Source organism: Diadema setosum, chromosome 17, assembly GCF_964275005.1.
Source record: "Diadema setosum chromosome 17, eeDiaSeto1, whole genome shotgun sequence".
Classification (NCBI taxonomy): domain Eukaryota; kingdom Metazoa; phylum Echinodermata; class Echinoidea; order Diadematoida; family Diadematidae; genus Diadema; species Diadema setosum.
Genome location: NC_092701.1, coordinates 20,619,022 through 20,637,444, shown reverse-complemented (window position 1 = coordinate 20,637,444; position 18,423 = coordinate 20,619,022). Strand labels below are relative to the sequence as shown.

Genomic DNA, 18,423 nt, shown 5'->3' with positions numbered 1-18,423 from the left:
CAAAATGGGGGTAAAACAATGACTTCTTGTACTGAAAAATGCATTGAATTAAAGTAAATAGATCCAATAAGGGTGACAAACCACACAATAAATAATGAAGAAATATTCTTTCCCCTCAGGAAACAATGAACTCTTATTCTATTAATATCAATTTTGCAGCAAAACTTCCTGGAGTGTGAAGATTTATCATCCTACAACTTTCTTTTGAATATAAAAGTCACAATGCATTGTTTATTAGTAATGCCTTTTAGAATCTAAATCCTCTTTGCACATCAAACCCTACAACTCGAAATAATTAAATGACAGTGACACAAAAACAAGACACAAACAATCCATGACAGAGGAGACACTGATACCGGTACAAAAAAAGAGAAAAAAAATAAGATGAACTGACCACACAAAAAAAAAAAATACAATGGCATACGGAAAGTAAGAACATGGGCACGGGAGGGTAAACAGTTACAAGGAATAAGGTACTGTACTAGAATCAGGAACTTTTGCAAATTGGGGCCAACGGCCTTTTTCGTGACATGGATCTTTTGCGAATCGCCACTCATGTTCGATGCATTGTGTACACAAACAATAATGAATGCACTTTACTTTCCCAACCTTGGCTCCTTGTGAAATTTGCAAAAGTTTCAAAAAAAATTTAAAAAATATGGTTTTACAGTATATCCCATAAGAAAAAGAAAAGTCTGCCGCAGATCTCCAGCAGACTTGACGCAGGTCTGTGGCATACTTTTTAGTCTGCGGCAAGAGTAAGCGGGAGTATGCGGCAGAACTTAAGCTTTGCTGCAGACCGGCCGCATACTAACTGTGTGCGGGAAGGCTGCCACAGAGAGGAACTTGCGGCAGACTTCTCGCATACCTGCATGTGTAGAAATCTTGCCGCAGATCTGCCACAACCTCTTCCAGAAATTGTACTTATGAATATTCATCATTAACAGCCTGCTGCAGATCTGCTGCAGATCCGCCACAGATAGTTTAGTAACCGTGCCATAAAACATAACAATTTTTTGTGGGTATATAAATCATGTGATGCATTGCAATTGTATGTAGAACTATAATAGCTGAGTCTAAGCATTAGACTGCTGCATACCATGCTGCTTACTTGCAGCAGCCCTGATAATTCGTGCATTATACTGAATTGCCGATGTAGGTTAAATTAGGTCATTTACTAGATCTATACATATTTAATAGGCGTCTGCTGCAGACTTGCCGCTGACTTGCCCCAGCCTTAATGCCGCTTACTCATACTGCATACCGGTACCTGTAGAAATCTTGCCGCAGATCTACCACAAGCTCTTCCTGAAATCGTACTTATATGAATATTCATCATTAACAGCAGCTAATTTGCATGTGAAAATGATGCCTATCTCTGGCAGATCTGCGGCAAGGCATCCGCAGCAGTATGCGGCAGGCTGATTTCTTTCCTATGGGATTTGACTTACTTTAATGCAGACAAAGAGGGAGAAAGGCAGAGTGAAGATGAGCAGTATCCATGACAACCCAGTAAGGATCATCCCACAACATCCTATTCCTCCATCAGGCTCACCAGCTGCAAGAAAACAGAGAAAACAGATGTTAATGTGAAATCATTGACAACTTTCTCTTTTTATTTTCTTTGACACATTGAAGACTAGTCTCAAGTATACTTGGATAGGTGTTTACGGGAAATGTGTGTTATGGCAAAATCAGTTAGTCCTTAATGGGTTAAAGACAAATATAGTATGGTTTTGTTCCATTTCATCATTCATTTTTTTTTTTTCTGATTACTTTTTAAAAACCCTTCTTTTTTCACATATGATGATGATTGTTAATTTGATATCAAGATGAACATACATACAGTAATTTTCAATCAGGGTTTTGCCACCTAATCATGTTGTTTTACATCATTACATCGTACTGGAACCTAAATGAAATGACACAGACTATGACTTTGACTCCAATGCACTGGTATACACATTTACTATGTACACAAAGATTGAATTATTTTTCTTTAAAAATAAACTCTGAATTCTTCTAAGACTCACAACTTGTTCTTGTGTTTTCTTCACAGAGTATTGATTATACTGCATTCCTGCCTATACTACTGTATCTGGGGTAAAGTCATAAAGACAAAGTCAAATTACTGACATTTTTTTTTCTTCTGATTCAAAAACTGTGCCAGGTCTTTCATGTAAAAGACCAATGAAGCCATATGGTGACATTAAAGTTAATATCTCTTTCTCTCACTCTCAAGAAAAAAAAAAGGGGGAAGCAGACTGAATGAGCCAAATCATCCACCGGATGGCAAATACTCCGTCAAGGGAAGATGACACTCTCTTTCAAAGCCAACCTTAATTTGCTGAGAAAATATCCAGACTCGCTCACACAGACAAATTTGCATTGATGAGGTAATAGCAATCTGCCTTTCAGCAGTGGGGGAGATGAATGTTGTTCATGGTGATGATGAAGATGATGATCTGCAGAATGATGCATGGTGTCAGAAATTACAATCGTCTGACTCTATCCCGGTGCTCGGTCCCCGAACGAAATGATATCATCGCCTCGTATATAGAGGAGCAAATGCTGGCTGTGATTATGGAGTGTTAAGTATCACAGGGGGTTGATTATGTCTTTCTGAGGCAGCAAGTTAGCCAATCAGCAACTTGTCATGGATGATTTTTGTCATTACATCAACTCACCTCCCTCTCCGCTATCAATGCTGACACCATTTGGTGCACACATTAGAACTGCTGAGGGTGTGATTGCCATTAGGCAATCTTTACATTTTAGTCATCACTATCACTAATGATTTTGTGACAGTAACTATTGTTGATTGTATAACTTCAATCAGCATTTTCAATATCACCATCATTATCTCACCTGATATTATCAGAATTACAATTGTAACCATCATTGTGATTTCTACAATTCATAAAAGCAGTAGTAGTACTAGCAGTAGTAGCAAAAAACTACCAGTTGTAGAAGTAGAATTAGCTGTTGTAGTAGAAATAGTCGTAGGCTTGGTACTAGTAGTGGTAGTAGTAGTAGTAGTAGTAGTAGTAGTGGTAGTAGTAGTAGTAGTAGTAGTAGTAGTAGTAGTAGTAGTAGTAGTAGTAGTGGTAGTAGTAGTAGTAGTGGTAGTAGTAGTAGTAGTAGTAGTAGTGGTAGTAGTAGTAGTAGTAGTAGTAGTGGTAGTAGTAGTAGTAGTAGTAGTAGTAGTGGTAGTAGTAGTAGTGGTAGTAGTAGTACACTCTTATTTCTGCCAAGTCAAAATTTCAACTCTGAATCCGAGTCAAAAATTTTTCACTCCGATCCGTGTAAATTTAACACCAACCATGTACTTCTGACTCAAATCCGAGTTATCATTTTGGTTATCGGACTTTTTACACCTGCGCAGAGTCACATCAGAAATACCCAGCGCGGTGTACATGACATACGCGCGCTACAATTGGACAAAACATGTCATGTGTCCTATGTGACGTAGTACCCCCACGAAAAAACAAGTGTCATTTCTCGACGATCCGCCGCGGCCGCGAGATGTCTTGCAACTTTTTGTCTTCAAGATGGACAATTTTGTGTGCACTTTTCTAGAGGAATGCGGAATGGAGGAATACATATTAGGAGTTTTCATCAGTGAGTACCCACCTCATTCACAACACTCATATAAATAATTGCCTGAAACATGGTCTAAACAGTACGTTCTATTTAGGGCAAAATGAACTTTCGACACGGACACATTGACTGGTAATGGCGTAGCCGTAGGCAGCCGTACGGTAGCTCGTACCTTTTGTACGTAGCCCTGGGTTATATGCTATACGTTATAGAACCAGTCTACAATAGATGTGAACCTACCTAGCTACGCCTCCACTGTACATGCATAAAATACACATACGATCTTGATTGCTAATTCGAGCTATCGTACGGCTACGCCATTACCAGTCAATGTGTCCGTGTCAAAAGTTCATTTTGCCCTAAATAAAACTGACTGTTTAGACCATGTTTTAGGCAATTATTTATATGAGTGTTGTGAAAGAGGTGGGTACTCACCGATGAAAACTCGTATTCCTCCATTCCACATTCCTCTAGAAAAGTGCACACCAAATCCGAGTCATTACTACACCAAAATGGGTTACTTACCATGCGGGAAACGACACCATATCAGAGTGAAATTGTGATCTTTTGATTCGGAAATCCGTGTCACTTTGCTGGAATAGATTGCACCTAACTGACCCCATTTCCGAGTCAAATTTGGCACTTTCTGGGTTAATTTGACGCCACAGAAATGACTCGGAAAGCGACTCGGAATCCGAGTGAAATCATTTGACTCGGAAGTCCGAGTAGCTTTCACTCAGAAGGAGTTGACTCCCAGCTGGCGCCATTTCCGAGTCACATTTCACACTTTCCGAGTTATTTTTGACGTCGCAGAAATAAGAGTGTAGTAGAAGTAGTAGTAGTAGTAACAGTGGTGAGTATTAATTTGTAATATCATTATCATTATAATCATCATTATCAGTGTTGCTGCTGTTACGATTGTTATTTTAATGAATGCACTGATTTTGTAGAGTACCTGCGGACCTACCATTTCCCCAAAGGCGATGGATTGAAATCTTTATTTCTTCATGACTTACTTTCTTTAACCGATATTTTCAATGCATACTTGTTTCATCTGCCGTGACACATCCAATTCCCTTTTTCTCTCTTGTGTGTGTGCATTTTTTTTTTTTATTATTATTAGTTTTCTCAAGTTAGGTTATAGCTTGCCCCTGGAATTCCATAATTGTCATAATATCACTTGAAGAGGTATTATCTTGTGCCACTATCCATAGCTCTCATTATAACACTTGCAGGCATTACTCTCCATAAATTTCTTCACATTGAGAGCTCTGTGGTATAGTGGATAAAGTGCTAGATTTGTAAACAAAATGTTTGAGGATCAAATCCTGCCTGGCCTATTGTTAATCCTTAGACAAGATGTTTTGTACACAATATTCCTCTTGACCCAGATGTAAAATGGGTGTCTTGGTAATTCTGGAGTAATTTAATAATGGGCCTTCTGGCAGAGCAGTATACACTACAGCAATAAAGGGTTGCCTTATTATGTAAGATCATACATTTATGATTATCATATCATTATCATTACAAAATATTCTTATATTTGATATAAATATATGATAGTGATAGTGTTTTATGTGTATAGCAACATCCTATGATGAGAATCAATTGTTGAGTGTTGACCCTGAATGGGCCTCCGGCTGAGCAGGCACAAAGAATAATGCACACTACACTTATCATCTGAACAACCGTGCCTTAAAGAAGGAACCTATACATTTCTCTGGCACACTGGCTCACAGCACTATACATCCAACATTCCATGACCTTCTCACTCTCAGCAAGGTCTTCTCCACTAAAAGATAAAGGATTGGTTACCATAGAAACCAGAAAGCAAGTATTTTGGGCAAATGAACCTGCAGAAAAAAAAAATTATCTTAATTCATTTGGGCTTATTTTTGTAATGCTGTAGTAAAGGTTAATTCATAAACTGTGCACTATACTCAGTATGTTCATATTACATACTTCTCTAGACCTTGTCTTCAATATGTGCATTATCAGTTCAAACTTTCTTTCATCTAAAATTTTGCTTTGCAATCCTTGAGAAGATGCTAATAAAGTGCAAGAAAATCTCTACAAGTATGAAACTCTGGTTGGCATGCTGAAATTGATGCAATGTGCTGATATACCCTTTAATTGCCGATGTTGCCAGTTTCACCAATTGACTGATTTCACTTCCATTTTTCAAGGCAATCATAGTATAGAGCAAAGAGAAATGAAAGATAAGCTGAGGGTAGTATTCAAATCTTCATAATGATAGTGCACTGTGATTCATGTGGGATTACAAGAGAATGGCTCTTTTTAAAAACATTCTTATTCTAAATGGTTGAAATCCATACATTCTGAAAGTTATACTACAAAATGTAATGCAATAATCATAAGATCATCTCTGTAGTAAAAATATGATTCTATATGCTAAATACTATGACCTTTTTTTTTAATAAACTTTGAATTCCTCTTACAATTATAATGATGTTCATTCACATGTCATAAGAGAAAAAAAAATGATCTTCAAAAAAATGTTAGAAAGTTGAAGTCTCATTCCGTCTGAAACTATTACTGAATTACTTAAATACTTACTTACTGCCTGGTATGCCTCTATTGGCATGTAGGGCAGCAACTAAGTGCGAAACTATACCATTCCTTTAATGTCTCAGGAGAGAGAGGTTTGAAAGGATCGAGGGAACAAGAGGGTAGATCGGGTCAGGAGGGTCAGAAGAGTTAGCTCCACTACCAATGGGGGAGGGGGAGGGGAAAGGGGGAAGATGGGTGATGGAGAAGAAAGAGAGAACTACGTGTAAAGAAGCAATGTAGTCTATTCTGGAGAGACAGAAGTCAAATGCGTGGTTCATATGAAAGATTACATCTCACACTGTCCTGGCACTAACAATTTTATACTAATTAGGCCAACATACTTATGGCCATGCATTTGAAAATGACAAGTCTGTTCATCTCAACAATGACACAATTCTATTTCCAATTCTATACATTCTATAGGAATAATGGCAAAAGAGGTTGAATATTTCCCTGACCCAAATAATCATCACTTCGAGAGGTAAATACCTGCAGGCATAAAAGATCTGGTTGGAATATGACTCCATGTTACATTTTTTTTTAATCTGTTTTCAATACTTTGTTTACCCTTCTTCCAAAACAAAACATTTTCAGCTGATCTCAACATATGCTGACATAACAATACTGCATTGTTTTGATCACTGTATGCCCCCACAAGGATGCTTTACAAGAATGCTACATGCCATATCCTCTGCACCTGAATTGACACTTTATGATGCTGGGAAGCAAACACGATCACGATACATGTACTGCAAAATGCACACAGCATGCAGACATAATCGTCTGAACTACAAAAGCAACACAGGGCATGGACAAGTATTACCACTACCTCCAATGATGGAAGTAAACGCAGGTTCTTTCCAAACATTCGAGCTCTCGGCTTTATTGGAATCCATCGCGCACGGGATGTTGTATCCAATGTCTACACTCCCTGGCTGGCTAGCTTGCTGGTGCAGGCATATACACAGGAATATTATGATGTCTTTTCCCCTCGGCTTGTGAGAGTTGAACTGAGTGGGAGAAAATACAGCGCGACGTGCTCATCATGGTGGGGGGGGGGGACAGATCGACATCCAGTGGCTGATGCAGTGGATGTCGATAGTGTGTGTGTGTGCACATGTGTGTGTGTGTGGGTGTGTGTGTGTTGCTCTATGGGTGTGTGTGTGTGTGTGTGTGTGTGTGTGTGTGTGTGTGTGCCATGCAATATACTGCTGCACCATGCTGTCCCCGGGCCGTGTACATGTGTGTGGCGTGAGTGTCCGTGTATGGGTGTTTGTGTTTGGCATGTTGGGTCGTTGTGAGACTCTATACCTCTAAGCATCATGCACCCAGCAGGCATTTCGGGAGTACATGGGTTCATGCATGATGCAGTATAACTTCAGAAGGAGAAGAATGATGGAAGCATGTCATAGATACAGCAACAAAGATATAGAAAAGAGAAATATACAATATTATTCTATAGCACTTTTTTTTACACCACACACATGCTGAGCACATATGAGATATACAGTTACTACAAATTGGACATACATTTTACATTGTTTTAAGGTATATAGATGTATGTGTATGAATATATTTTGATATATATATAACTTAGAGAGGATTTAATACATAGTCTATAGTCAATTGCACAAACTTTAATGAAAGAAACTGACTTGGCAAAAACTAGATAGCAATGCATGTTGAAGTATATGATGAAAACCATTGAAAACAATCATATGGATATATAGCTCAAAATCATATTCAACTTGAAAACATTCTTTACTTGTCAAACTCTCTCCCTTCAGGAAGTACAAAGTCCTACATCAGAGCGAGCAAATTGGATGTTTGATATTTCATTCATATTAGATTTACAATGCTATTAGCTCTCACCGCTCAACAGACTCTGAGAACTACTTGTAGTCTCTCCATCCTCAAGAAAAGTTTTCATTCTCTCAACAACATCTTGTACGATCCAGAGGATTGTCGTGAAAAAAAAAGAACATAAGAGCATGAATATATATTCCACTCTCTTTCTCTCTCTCTCCTCATAGCATAAACATATATTTGAAGAGTTTTGTTGCAAAACAAGCTAACTCCATTCTTGTTAAATTGAGGTATTTGCGATTAAAGCTCCTATAAAAACACAGAAAATAATAAGAAAATACAAGATATTTTTAATCATAACTTCTAAAATATTCTTTGTTATGTCATGAGTGAGGTATTACTGGAGAGGTTTAATTTTGCTATATCTGATGATGGACTTACTTCGAAATGTTTAAAAAGGGCATTTAGCTCATTTTGCAATAAAACTCTTCATTTTCATCTATCTATTCACATGCATATATGTTCATCTTGGAATTTTCCATGTGTTGGACTTCCAATGTTATTATAAGAACAAGAAGGAGGTTCCAATACGCCATTTGTATTTCCAACAAGGTTTTCATTCACAAAATTTTCGGAACTACAAATGGCATATTCGAGACTCCTTCTTCCTCTTATAATAACATGCATATACGTGGATATTATACAATATGTGTCTGTCTATCTGTTTGTCTGTTTGACTGTGTCTTGTCATAACATAACCTGATATTTTCACAGAATATCAACTTCTGGTTTGCATCTTTTTTTCTTCTAAATGCAGCATACTTTTCAAGTGTATTTAGTCTGGATCATAATTTATGTCAATGTCTCAATCAGAAGAATCTAAAATCATTTCCATCGCCCAAGCTGCTGATAGTGTGGTTTATTGTATACGCCATATATTTAGCGAGTCTGAATTTTCATGAATAGTAACTTTCCCATGATTTCGCGAGTGGTTAAATTTGCAATCGTGGAGCCAAGTGTACCGAATAGAGAAATGTGTACGCGTATGTCACATTCATAGCTTGATCAGAGCCAATAATTTCTCATGTCTTTAATTTCGCTAATAGAACCCGATTCGTGAAATTCACGAAAATAAAAACCTTGCGAAATATTTGACGAACACAGTATCATTGCTGGGTTTTTTTTTTTTCATGTGTACAAAGTGTGCGTGTGCCTAATATTGCCATCTATCATTTGACTTCATATTTTCCTCTTTTCTAGCTAATAACCTTTCATAACAGTTTGCCCCCTTTTAGCCTGAAAGACAAAAACCTTTCAACATCATCTGTGTGAGCTGCCTCATATTGCCATCATTCAGAGATTATTTGACCTTACAAATGTAAATTTTCATTTTCTTTTAGACTTAATAAGCTTTTATAGATTTGCCCCATTTTGATTTTAAAAAAAAAACCCTCTCGCAATAGTGGTCAGAAAGTCAGATACAGTCAACAATGAAGGAGATCAGGCGTTATGACCTAAAAAAAAAAAAAAAAAACAGGGTCAACTGCAAAATACCACAGCTGAATACTTAAATATAACAAATTGTTGTCTCATTATATTCTAGTATATCAAAATGTATTTCAACTTAGAACTCTCAATTTCTGACAAAGGCTAGCAGGCCAATAGGCAAGGACATTTTGATCCCTTTATATCTTAACCCGTTGAGGACGGTTTGATTTTGCTACAATACAACACGCATTTCCCATAGACACCTGCCCGAGTATACTCGGGACTCGTCCTCAACGGGTTAACACCTAAAGTGGCATTTTTTTTCTTTCTGGCTACTTTGATTAGCATGGGTAACATGATGATTGATATCACAAAAAAAACCCCTAAAAATTAACAAATACACATAAAGAGAGACGTGTTGACTAGAATTTCACATATGTGTACAAATGTATCTAAAAGAATATATTACAATGTATATTTCACATGCTCATAGATACAGTTAGGACATTTTGAGTATTATCTTAACTGGTGAACATACCGACCTAATGTTTATACCACAGTGTGCTAAGTATAGCTGTCTCTTCAACCTGCTTTTCCCATCAGTCAAATCACATACCATACATTCTTCATACTTGTCGCATTGGCTGTCTGCCTATCTATCAATTCAGCAAAGATCGCCAAGAAACATGAGCGTGCGGACAGGTGACAGAATTTCGAGGCAGTCGTTCGTCGTGCAAATATTTTAACACATGGCCTGTCTGTGTGGGTGTCTACCCTCCACTGCGCTGTGTTTCTATTTCTTAATGTGAGAAAAAGGCAGGTTTTTTTTTCTCATTTGCTTTATAGCATGTGCAGTTCTGTACAAATGGTTGCACATGGAGAGTTTCATTGCAAAATGAATTAATTCCATTCATGTCCAAATGCAAGATCTATGATTGCACCTGCTAAAACACACACACACAAAAATAAGAAAGCGTGGGATTTTTTTTAATTCAAGAGTATTCTTAGCTACGCAACAAAGTTTAACTTTGCTTTATGTGATGGTAGACTGTCTTTCAAAGGTTTAAAAATGGCAATTAACCCATTTTGTGACCAAACTATTTATACGGAAACCATGGTAACCAACAGCAGGGGCATTGCAAAGGAGTTTCATCTATAACACAACATTTCCAGCAATCATTAGCATCCAATTTGAATTCACATTAAAAAAAATGTGCATTCTGAAATCATCTAACATTTTACACAGTGCTGTAAGAGAACACAAGTATCCTAGAAAAAAACTAGAAATGTCGCTCTGGCGACTGATGCCTCCGCCATAATGCACGATTCTCCCAATAGGCGTATAGTACAATGTCTTCACAATGTGTGATCCATGACAGTTTCACATAACTGGCAAAATATTGAAATGACAGGTTTGTCAGAAATGTCTTGAACTGGGTTTGCTTTAATTTTTTAAGAGTGCAGGTACACATATATGGGGAATTGAGAATTTTTACTTGAATTCTGACAGACCTTTTTATAAGTTCATGCATTGAGTAATTTCCAAGGTATGAAGAAAGAGTGTAATGACGGTACAAAATCAATTTTTTTTTTTTTTTTGGGGGGGGGGGCATTGAAACCTGGCCTTTGACCCTTAACCTTTGACCTTTGACCTTCTGGCTGGAAATTTCCCAGAGAATCTCCATTAGGTAATGCATGTATTAATTTTTGAAACTAATAATGCAAGTATTGCATATACTAGTATATGAGGGAAATAGTTAAATTTTGAGATGACCTTGACCTTTGACCCCTGACTATTGACCCATGACCCCTAAATTCCCTAGATAATCCCTGCCAGTCAGTACATGCGTATGTACCAAGTTCCACAAAAATACATTGAACCATTTGCGAGAAAAGTGATATTGCAACATTTTCACCTAACCTTTGATCTTTTGACCTTTGACCTTATGATATGAAACTCTCTCTGTAGAATCTCTATGCAGTAGTACATGTCCACACCAAGTTTCAAGAAAATACCTTTGGGCATTGCATAGATATGGGGGAAATTGCAACATTTTTAGCATTTGACCTTGACCATTTGACCTTTGACCTCTTGCCAATGTCACTAAAATCTACTCAACTAATTGTCCTATCATACATCATCCTTGGACCAAGTTTGGTGAAAGCTGCTTCATCCAGTTTTGAGTTATCACGTAAACAGATAAATTTTAGGATTTGACCTTGATCTTTGACCTTTGACCTCTGTCCGATTTCACTGAAAAACTATTAAATCAAGTAATTTTCCCATTATACATCATCCTCCAACAAAGTTTGGTGGAATTTGCTCTATCCAGTCTTGCATTATCACGTAAACGGATACAATTTCATGATTTGACCTTGACCTTTGAGCTTTGACCTTTAGCCGATTTCACCCAAAATCTAATCAAATAATTGCCCCATCATACTTCATACTTGGACCAAGTTTGGTAAAATTCCAGTAAATATTACTCAAGTTATCGCGTAAAAGAAAGCGGACGGACGGACGGATGTACGGACGTACGGACTGACAGACGGACAACCCGAAAACATAATGCCTCCGGCACCACTTCGTGGCCGAGGCATAAAAATCATATTTGTAAGCAATACGATGAAATAATTACTTCAGTTTGCTAGAATAGACTCGGGACTTATCTTCTCTGAGCATATACAACATTTTGTCTTTTTTTGTTTACTTTTTAATAGCAAAAGTCATAAGAGAGATTGTGAGATAAACCTATCAATCTCAGGTACTGTCAAGATGAAGAAACTCCAATTTTGTTTTAGTTCAGTTTAGAATGAAGAAAATCAAAGAAGACAATGTTATGCTGGTTAAATATACAAGACTTATGAGACAAAGACATGATCACCTCATCTATTAGATGATGGTGATTGTGATGGGTATCTTGGCCTCAATTCAAGTCACACACGCTTGTAAATGAGCTCAACATGGTTTGCCAGATATACAGAATAGCAAAAGTCACCATTTTATTGCAAACATGTGAACGTTTGAAATTCTTAGGCTCCATCCATTACTCAATAGAGTAGCAAAGTGATGTCACTTTTTTTTTTTTTTTTTTTTGCTTTTTTGCTATAACTTGGGCTGGAACCAGGTGCGAGCATGAACACTTGGGCCTGGTGAACTCAGTTTGAACAAGTTTCCATGGTGATGAATGGCTATTACATCACACTTTGGTACTCTATACAATTGCAGTAATGGACACAGTGTGGTGTCAAAAAAAAAGAGCAGTAAATGCTGAATATCAAAATGTGACCATAAACAAATTGTATAAGAATGGAATCATTTTGCAAAGGTTTCCAATAGGGTGCTATTCATCATTTCTAAATAGGGAAATCCAACAGGGATGGCATGATTTCCAAAAACAACAACAACAATAACAACTGGGATATATTGTATATTTACATAATCGCTGTATGCATAAATGATTGGGAGAGCCCCAAGGCACAATTATAAAATCTGCATCTCTTTTAAATGTGTGATTGTGACCAGTCCTCATTTGTAGTTCCATGCTTTGACACATTTTCATTAAACTCTCAGTGGCATTTTCATGTGATTACACTCTCTTCAATCACAGTCAACATGGATAAGGAGTTGAGTTTCCCTTTAATGTCCCTTCAAGCCCCATCATCAATTCTTGACATCAGCTTCTGTGATGAAGTAACGGTCGACAGAGTCTTTGGTGAAGGTATAATTGATCATGGTCTCCCGCCCCAGTTGTCAATGCACCAGTTGAATAAACCAGATTGAAATTGAATGCACATGTGTCAGCAACATTAGGAGTATGTATGGAAGTTGAGCGGAGGGGCAGAGGAGGGGTTGTCAGTGAAATGTATATTTGAGAGGTAGGTGCTATCATGATTAGAAAGGTTGGCAGGCAGCAATAAATCAGTACCGACTCGGGGGATGCCTTCTGGGGGACGAATGGTTAGCAAATCTGTTTTTAAATGTGAGATTTGATGGGCCTGGAAAGAGAAATATACTAGAGAGATGAACACTCAATTTGCATTCCAGTTTAATCATGGTTTGTAGCATATATGTATATGTACGTGTCCAACCTAAAATCGCAGTCATCCAATAACATGTCCTAACAACAACAGTTTGCCTTAGGCAGCCCAATGAAAATGCACTGCAGACAGAAACGAGGTGTATATTGAAAGACTCAGTCTGATGAAACCAGCAGCAACCCGACTTGTCTCCAATTGAAAACATTCCATGGCATAGGATGCCCATTTCACTGGTACATCGTATAACATTATATTTAAGGACACTAATGAGTCTATTTTTGTTTCCTTTCAGAATTTCCGCATGTCACATAATAACTTTTATTTTGGCCAGGGAATCAATGTTTGTATACCAAAAGAAAAATAATAAAAACAGATTATTGTTGTTTCTCTTTGGAGATAGGATGATCATCTTCATCCTTACATGTACCAGATATACAACATCACAGTCTGATTTTTGTTTAATATAAATAGATGTGTCAGTTGCAATATCAAATTGGCTGCCAAACCTGTGTAAAATGATTGCTAAAATTATTGATATCTTGAAGAGTTGCATTAAGTACTCATCTGCCCACTCAGATATCAGTTATTCTTTATGAATTATGATTCTGTCATATCCGTCCTTTAATTCCATAATCTTACAATCGTACAATCTTCAGTTAAGAATTAGATTGTGTTACTTTGTTATTAATCTATTTGGGTTGCTGTTTTTTTTTTCTTCTGATTATATTGTATTGTTATGCTCAGTTGAGTATATATGCTTCATAGAAACTTCGCAATGTAAATTCACAATTATTAATCATTATTATTATTATTATCATCATCATCAACATCATCATCATCATCATCATCATCATCATTACTATTGCCTGCCTCTTGGAAATGCCCATGATGGGTCTGTAGCACTGTCAACATGATAAAATTACTCTTAATATTTGTCAGAAAGAAAGCATTAGTATCATCAGTGTGGAAATGTTATACTAGTTGAGCATAACTGACAAAATTGCTTTGTCCAAAAGTGAGTAGACTTTAACTAAATAGTGTTTAATACATAAATATATAATTTTTTTTTTTTTTTGTGAAAGTGAAAGTCCAAGTCACCAGGAAGTATCAACATATCCATTTCATACTTGAATAACATTATCCTTCTTTATAAGATGTCATGCCATAAAGTGCTCAGCACTTTCATATATTAACAGTATCAAATTGATTGTGAAATGATAATCTATCGAAGCAAATTAGTGCTTCATCACTGAAATGATTTTTTTTTTTTATCATGATGCAGTTGTTCAAATTGATTCAATATTTTGCCATGGCAAGGTAAAACACAATTACTGTACTAAAAGTGGATATTTTCAGGCCACTAACTTTTCACGCTCAGCCGGATAAGAAGAGTTTCACGCGTTTTTAATTCCACAGAATCAAGACCTCAACTACTGGAACATATGGCAGGCAGAAATATTCATGTGCTTTTATTTTCTTGCTAGTTTCTGGTTGTGTGAAATGCGCAAAAATGTCAAAACTGCGACAAAATTTCAACTTTTACGGTACTTTATAGCTGCAACATAGAAATGTTATTGTGAACTATGTATGACATACATTTCAAAACATTCATTTCAGTAGATATCATTAACCTCTCACATTGCAGAAAATGCTGAAAGCACACAAATACACACCATCAATGCCATACTGGTATTCTTGAGCAATATGCTGACATACAAACGAGACAATCCAGCAATGGCACTATAGATGGAAAGGGAGTGTGTGTGTAACAAGTAAACAGGAGATTGGTAAAGCATTCTACTGATAGTGTATTAACACACGATTGAAACTAGACAGTATGGTTGTTGTGGATATTCAACTCTATAGTCACAACTACAATGTACGCTATGCTTAAAACTCAGGGCATCACATGACATTCAAGACTATCCCAAAGCGTTGGCATGAAGCAGACCACTCACTGTACTCTTGTCATTTACAGTGACGAAAGCAGAAACGTCTGATATCTAGGCACCAGTAAATCTTCGTTGGTTGAGCATGCATAACCTTCATAACTTGGCATCGATCCATGTGGAATGTGCACATGCCAATTAAAAAAAAAGAAATGTTTCTCATGCTGCGACTATTGACAGTTTGTTATTTCCCTCCTGTTTCGATAGAAGAGAAGGGCATTACATACTTGCTAAAATTAGCACTGCATTGTGAGAGTGCACACAATTTAATGGGAAGTGGTTACTCAGAAATAAATGAGAGGTTACAATTCCCACGACTGCATAATCATAATAAAGCCAAAATAGCACAGTAATTATAGGTCTTAAAAGTGACAGACATTGTTAAAATTGTTGAAATTGATTCCCTCTCAACCAATCATGGAAAATGGAAGATATCACATCAAATTTTGGCACTTCACTTCTTAGGATTACATAGGTGTACAAGAGTTAAAGCACACATGTAAGACTTGCTGTACATGTATAAAGATCTCTTTTAAGGCAGTGATATGCTGGGAGATATCAGGTCTATCCTGGGTCTGCTTTTCTCTTCTCCAAGCACCAATCTCTTCTTTCCTTTGAAACCCACAACCTTAATCAGCTAGACGCCCACATGAGCAGTTAGGGACATTATCCTGGCCAGCCTGGGTTGATACATACAAAATGAGCGCTGTTTTATCCCATACTATACAAAATGGATTACCCAAGCCTGCATCTTAAACATGAAGCATAGATTACCATTTTTGAACCTCAATTCAATATATTCCACGCAGCAAAACAAGATTCATGCTACGATACAGATTTCTAACATACTGCCAAAACTTCAATATGGCTGTGGAATGTCCTTTTCAATGAAAATATTAATTTTGATAAAACATGAATATGTTTCATTCTATTTGAAATTTTTTTCTCTCTCTCTCTTTCTTTGCCCCTCTTCCTGCTAATCACAATCTCCAAGATATTATTTATTGTACTGAATCTGTCAGCCTTGTTTTCTTTCCACTCCAACGCTTGTATAGTTGCCTTCTCATCTCACCATGTCCATTCCCCATATGCAACCTTTCTGTGTAAAGCTAATTGTCCTGGGGCTAGCAGCTAAATTATACAAACTCCATATCTTAACCATTATCACATGTTCATTGTAACTCAGTTATGTCTGTCATTGTTCCAGTGAACACAAAGTGGAAATAAATTTATTCAAATCAAATCAAACCAAATCATGTATCATGTGTCATATCTTATGACTATCTTTTTTCTCTCTATCCCTCAGACTCTTCAGTTTATCAAATTTCTGTTTGATTTTATTTCTGCATTTATCACAAAAATCATGAAAATCATCTCTTCCTTTGTTTCTGATTATTCCTTTACATCTGTTGAGAAATATAGAAAAGTCACCCCTCCAACATCGAGTATAAAAGACGTGCATAAAAAAGTTGCTCTTAAAATAAGGTTTACACCCTTTTTACATCACCACATTTTTTAACATGTCAACTGATCTGTGATAAATTCTGCAATACAATTTGTAAACATGGTGGTTAATGTCATCAAATTGATTAGATGCCTCAGTTCCATCAAGACACTCTATTTTGAAAGCAATCGAACAACTAGAGAGTGAATATCTCACCATAGCAGTAGTTCATATGTTAACCCGTTGAGGACGAGTTCCAAGTATGCTCAGGCAAGTGTCTATGGGAAATGCGTGCTGTAGCAAAATCAGCCATCCTCAATGGGTTAACATCTCTCTCTCTCTCTCTCTCTCTAGTCTATAGATTAAAAGAGTAAAACAAAAACAAAAAACAAACAAGCAAACAAGTAAAGTAAATCGGTCATTTCTCAAACATTGAACAGTGAGAAACAATGTGTACATCTTTACATGTCTGCATGTTTAATCATGTTAAATGATCTGAAATCATTCTACAATGCCATTTAAAACATGGTAGGTAATGGTATTGAATTGATTGTATACCTCAGCTCCTTCTAGACACAATGGATGTGTCTCATACACATCCTATACAAATCATATGAAGAGTTTGTTTGCAAAAACCGATAAGTCCATTTTTGAAGATTTTGAAGTACGGTCTCTGTCATAACGTACAAAATAATACCTTTTAAATGATATATTGGTCACTACATATAAAGGTATATTTTTGAAGTTATGGTCAAAAGAGTCAAAAGAAGCAGAAATTTTCTTATTATTCTCTTTATTTTTCTTGACCTTTAATCGCAAATATCTCCACTTGACAAATATGGACTTATCGGTTTTTGCAAACAAACTCTTCATATTCATATCTCATACACACTACATTTTGCATGGGCTGGTTTTGTGTTTTACTTTCCCATCCAAAGATATTATGAAGTGTAATGGCTGCTGTATTTTCATTCCATCTTTTCTCACTTATCCTATAAACCATGGTTCCTGCTCTAGTTGTTTGAAAAAGGATTTGAGACTTATCTATGCTTGACAAATCATAGGTGACCTGTCACCATGAAATCCATAAAGTCAGAAACCACTAAATCAGCACTGGGATTTAGATGCAGTCAAGCTTGCTTCAAATAGGGTATATTTTAGAGCAAGTGGGAATTCAAAATGGGTTCCATGATATTTCCTCCTGCAACAACAGATTGTTCTCATGAAATATCTGCATGCTAAGCTAAACATAAATTCTAACCACAAACATAACCCTAACCCATACCCTAATCCTAATCCCCACATCAAAGTAAACCTAATCTCTGGCACAACTCTAACCCTAACCCTTTACGGTACCTTTGGAAAAAATAAGACCAGAGTAATTTTTGCAGGAGCAAATGTTGTGTCACCAGTTAAAAACACCTTCAAAATGTATGATGATAATAGTAATAATAATAATAATAATAATAATAATAATAATAATAATGATAAAAATAATGATAGTAATAATGATGATAATAATAA

At 36.6% G+C, this 18,423-nt stretch overlaps 1 protein-coding gene across 5 annotated transcripts in view; it reads right to left on the bottom strand.

The window, feature by feature from the left end:
- LOC140240879 (band 7 protein AGAP004871-like) overlaps positions 1-18,423 on the bottom strand; it is a 165,403-nt gene that overhangs the window by 51,125 nt on the left and 95,855 nt on the right. For 4 of the 5 annotated variants that reach the window (XR_011902044.1, XM_072320653.1, XM_072320654.1 and 1 more), the window contains exon 2: positions 1,452-1,558. Coding sequence is in view for 4 of the 5 variants with exons in the window: in XM_072320653.1 (XP_072176754.1) it covers positions 1,452-1,558 (107 nt within the window). In the remaining variant the exon portion in view is untranslated. Of the gene's footprint in view, positions 1-1,451; positions 1,559-7,000; positions 7,155-18,423 lie in introns of those variants that run through there. The other variant, XM_072320656.1, reaches the window with a different exon arrangement.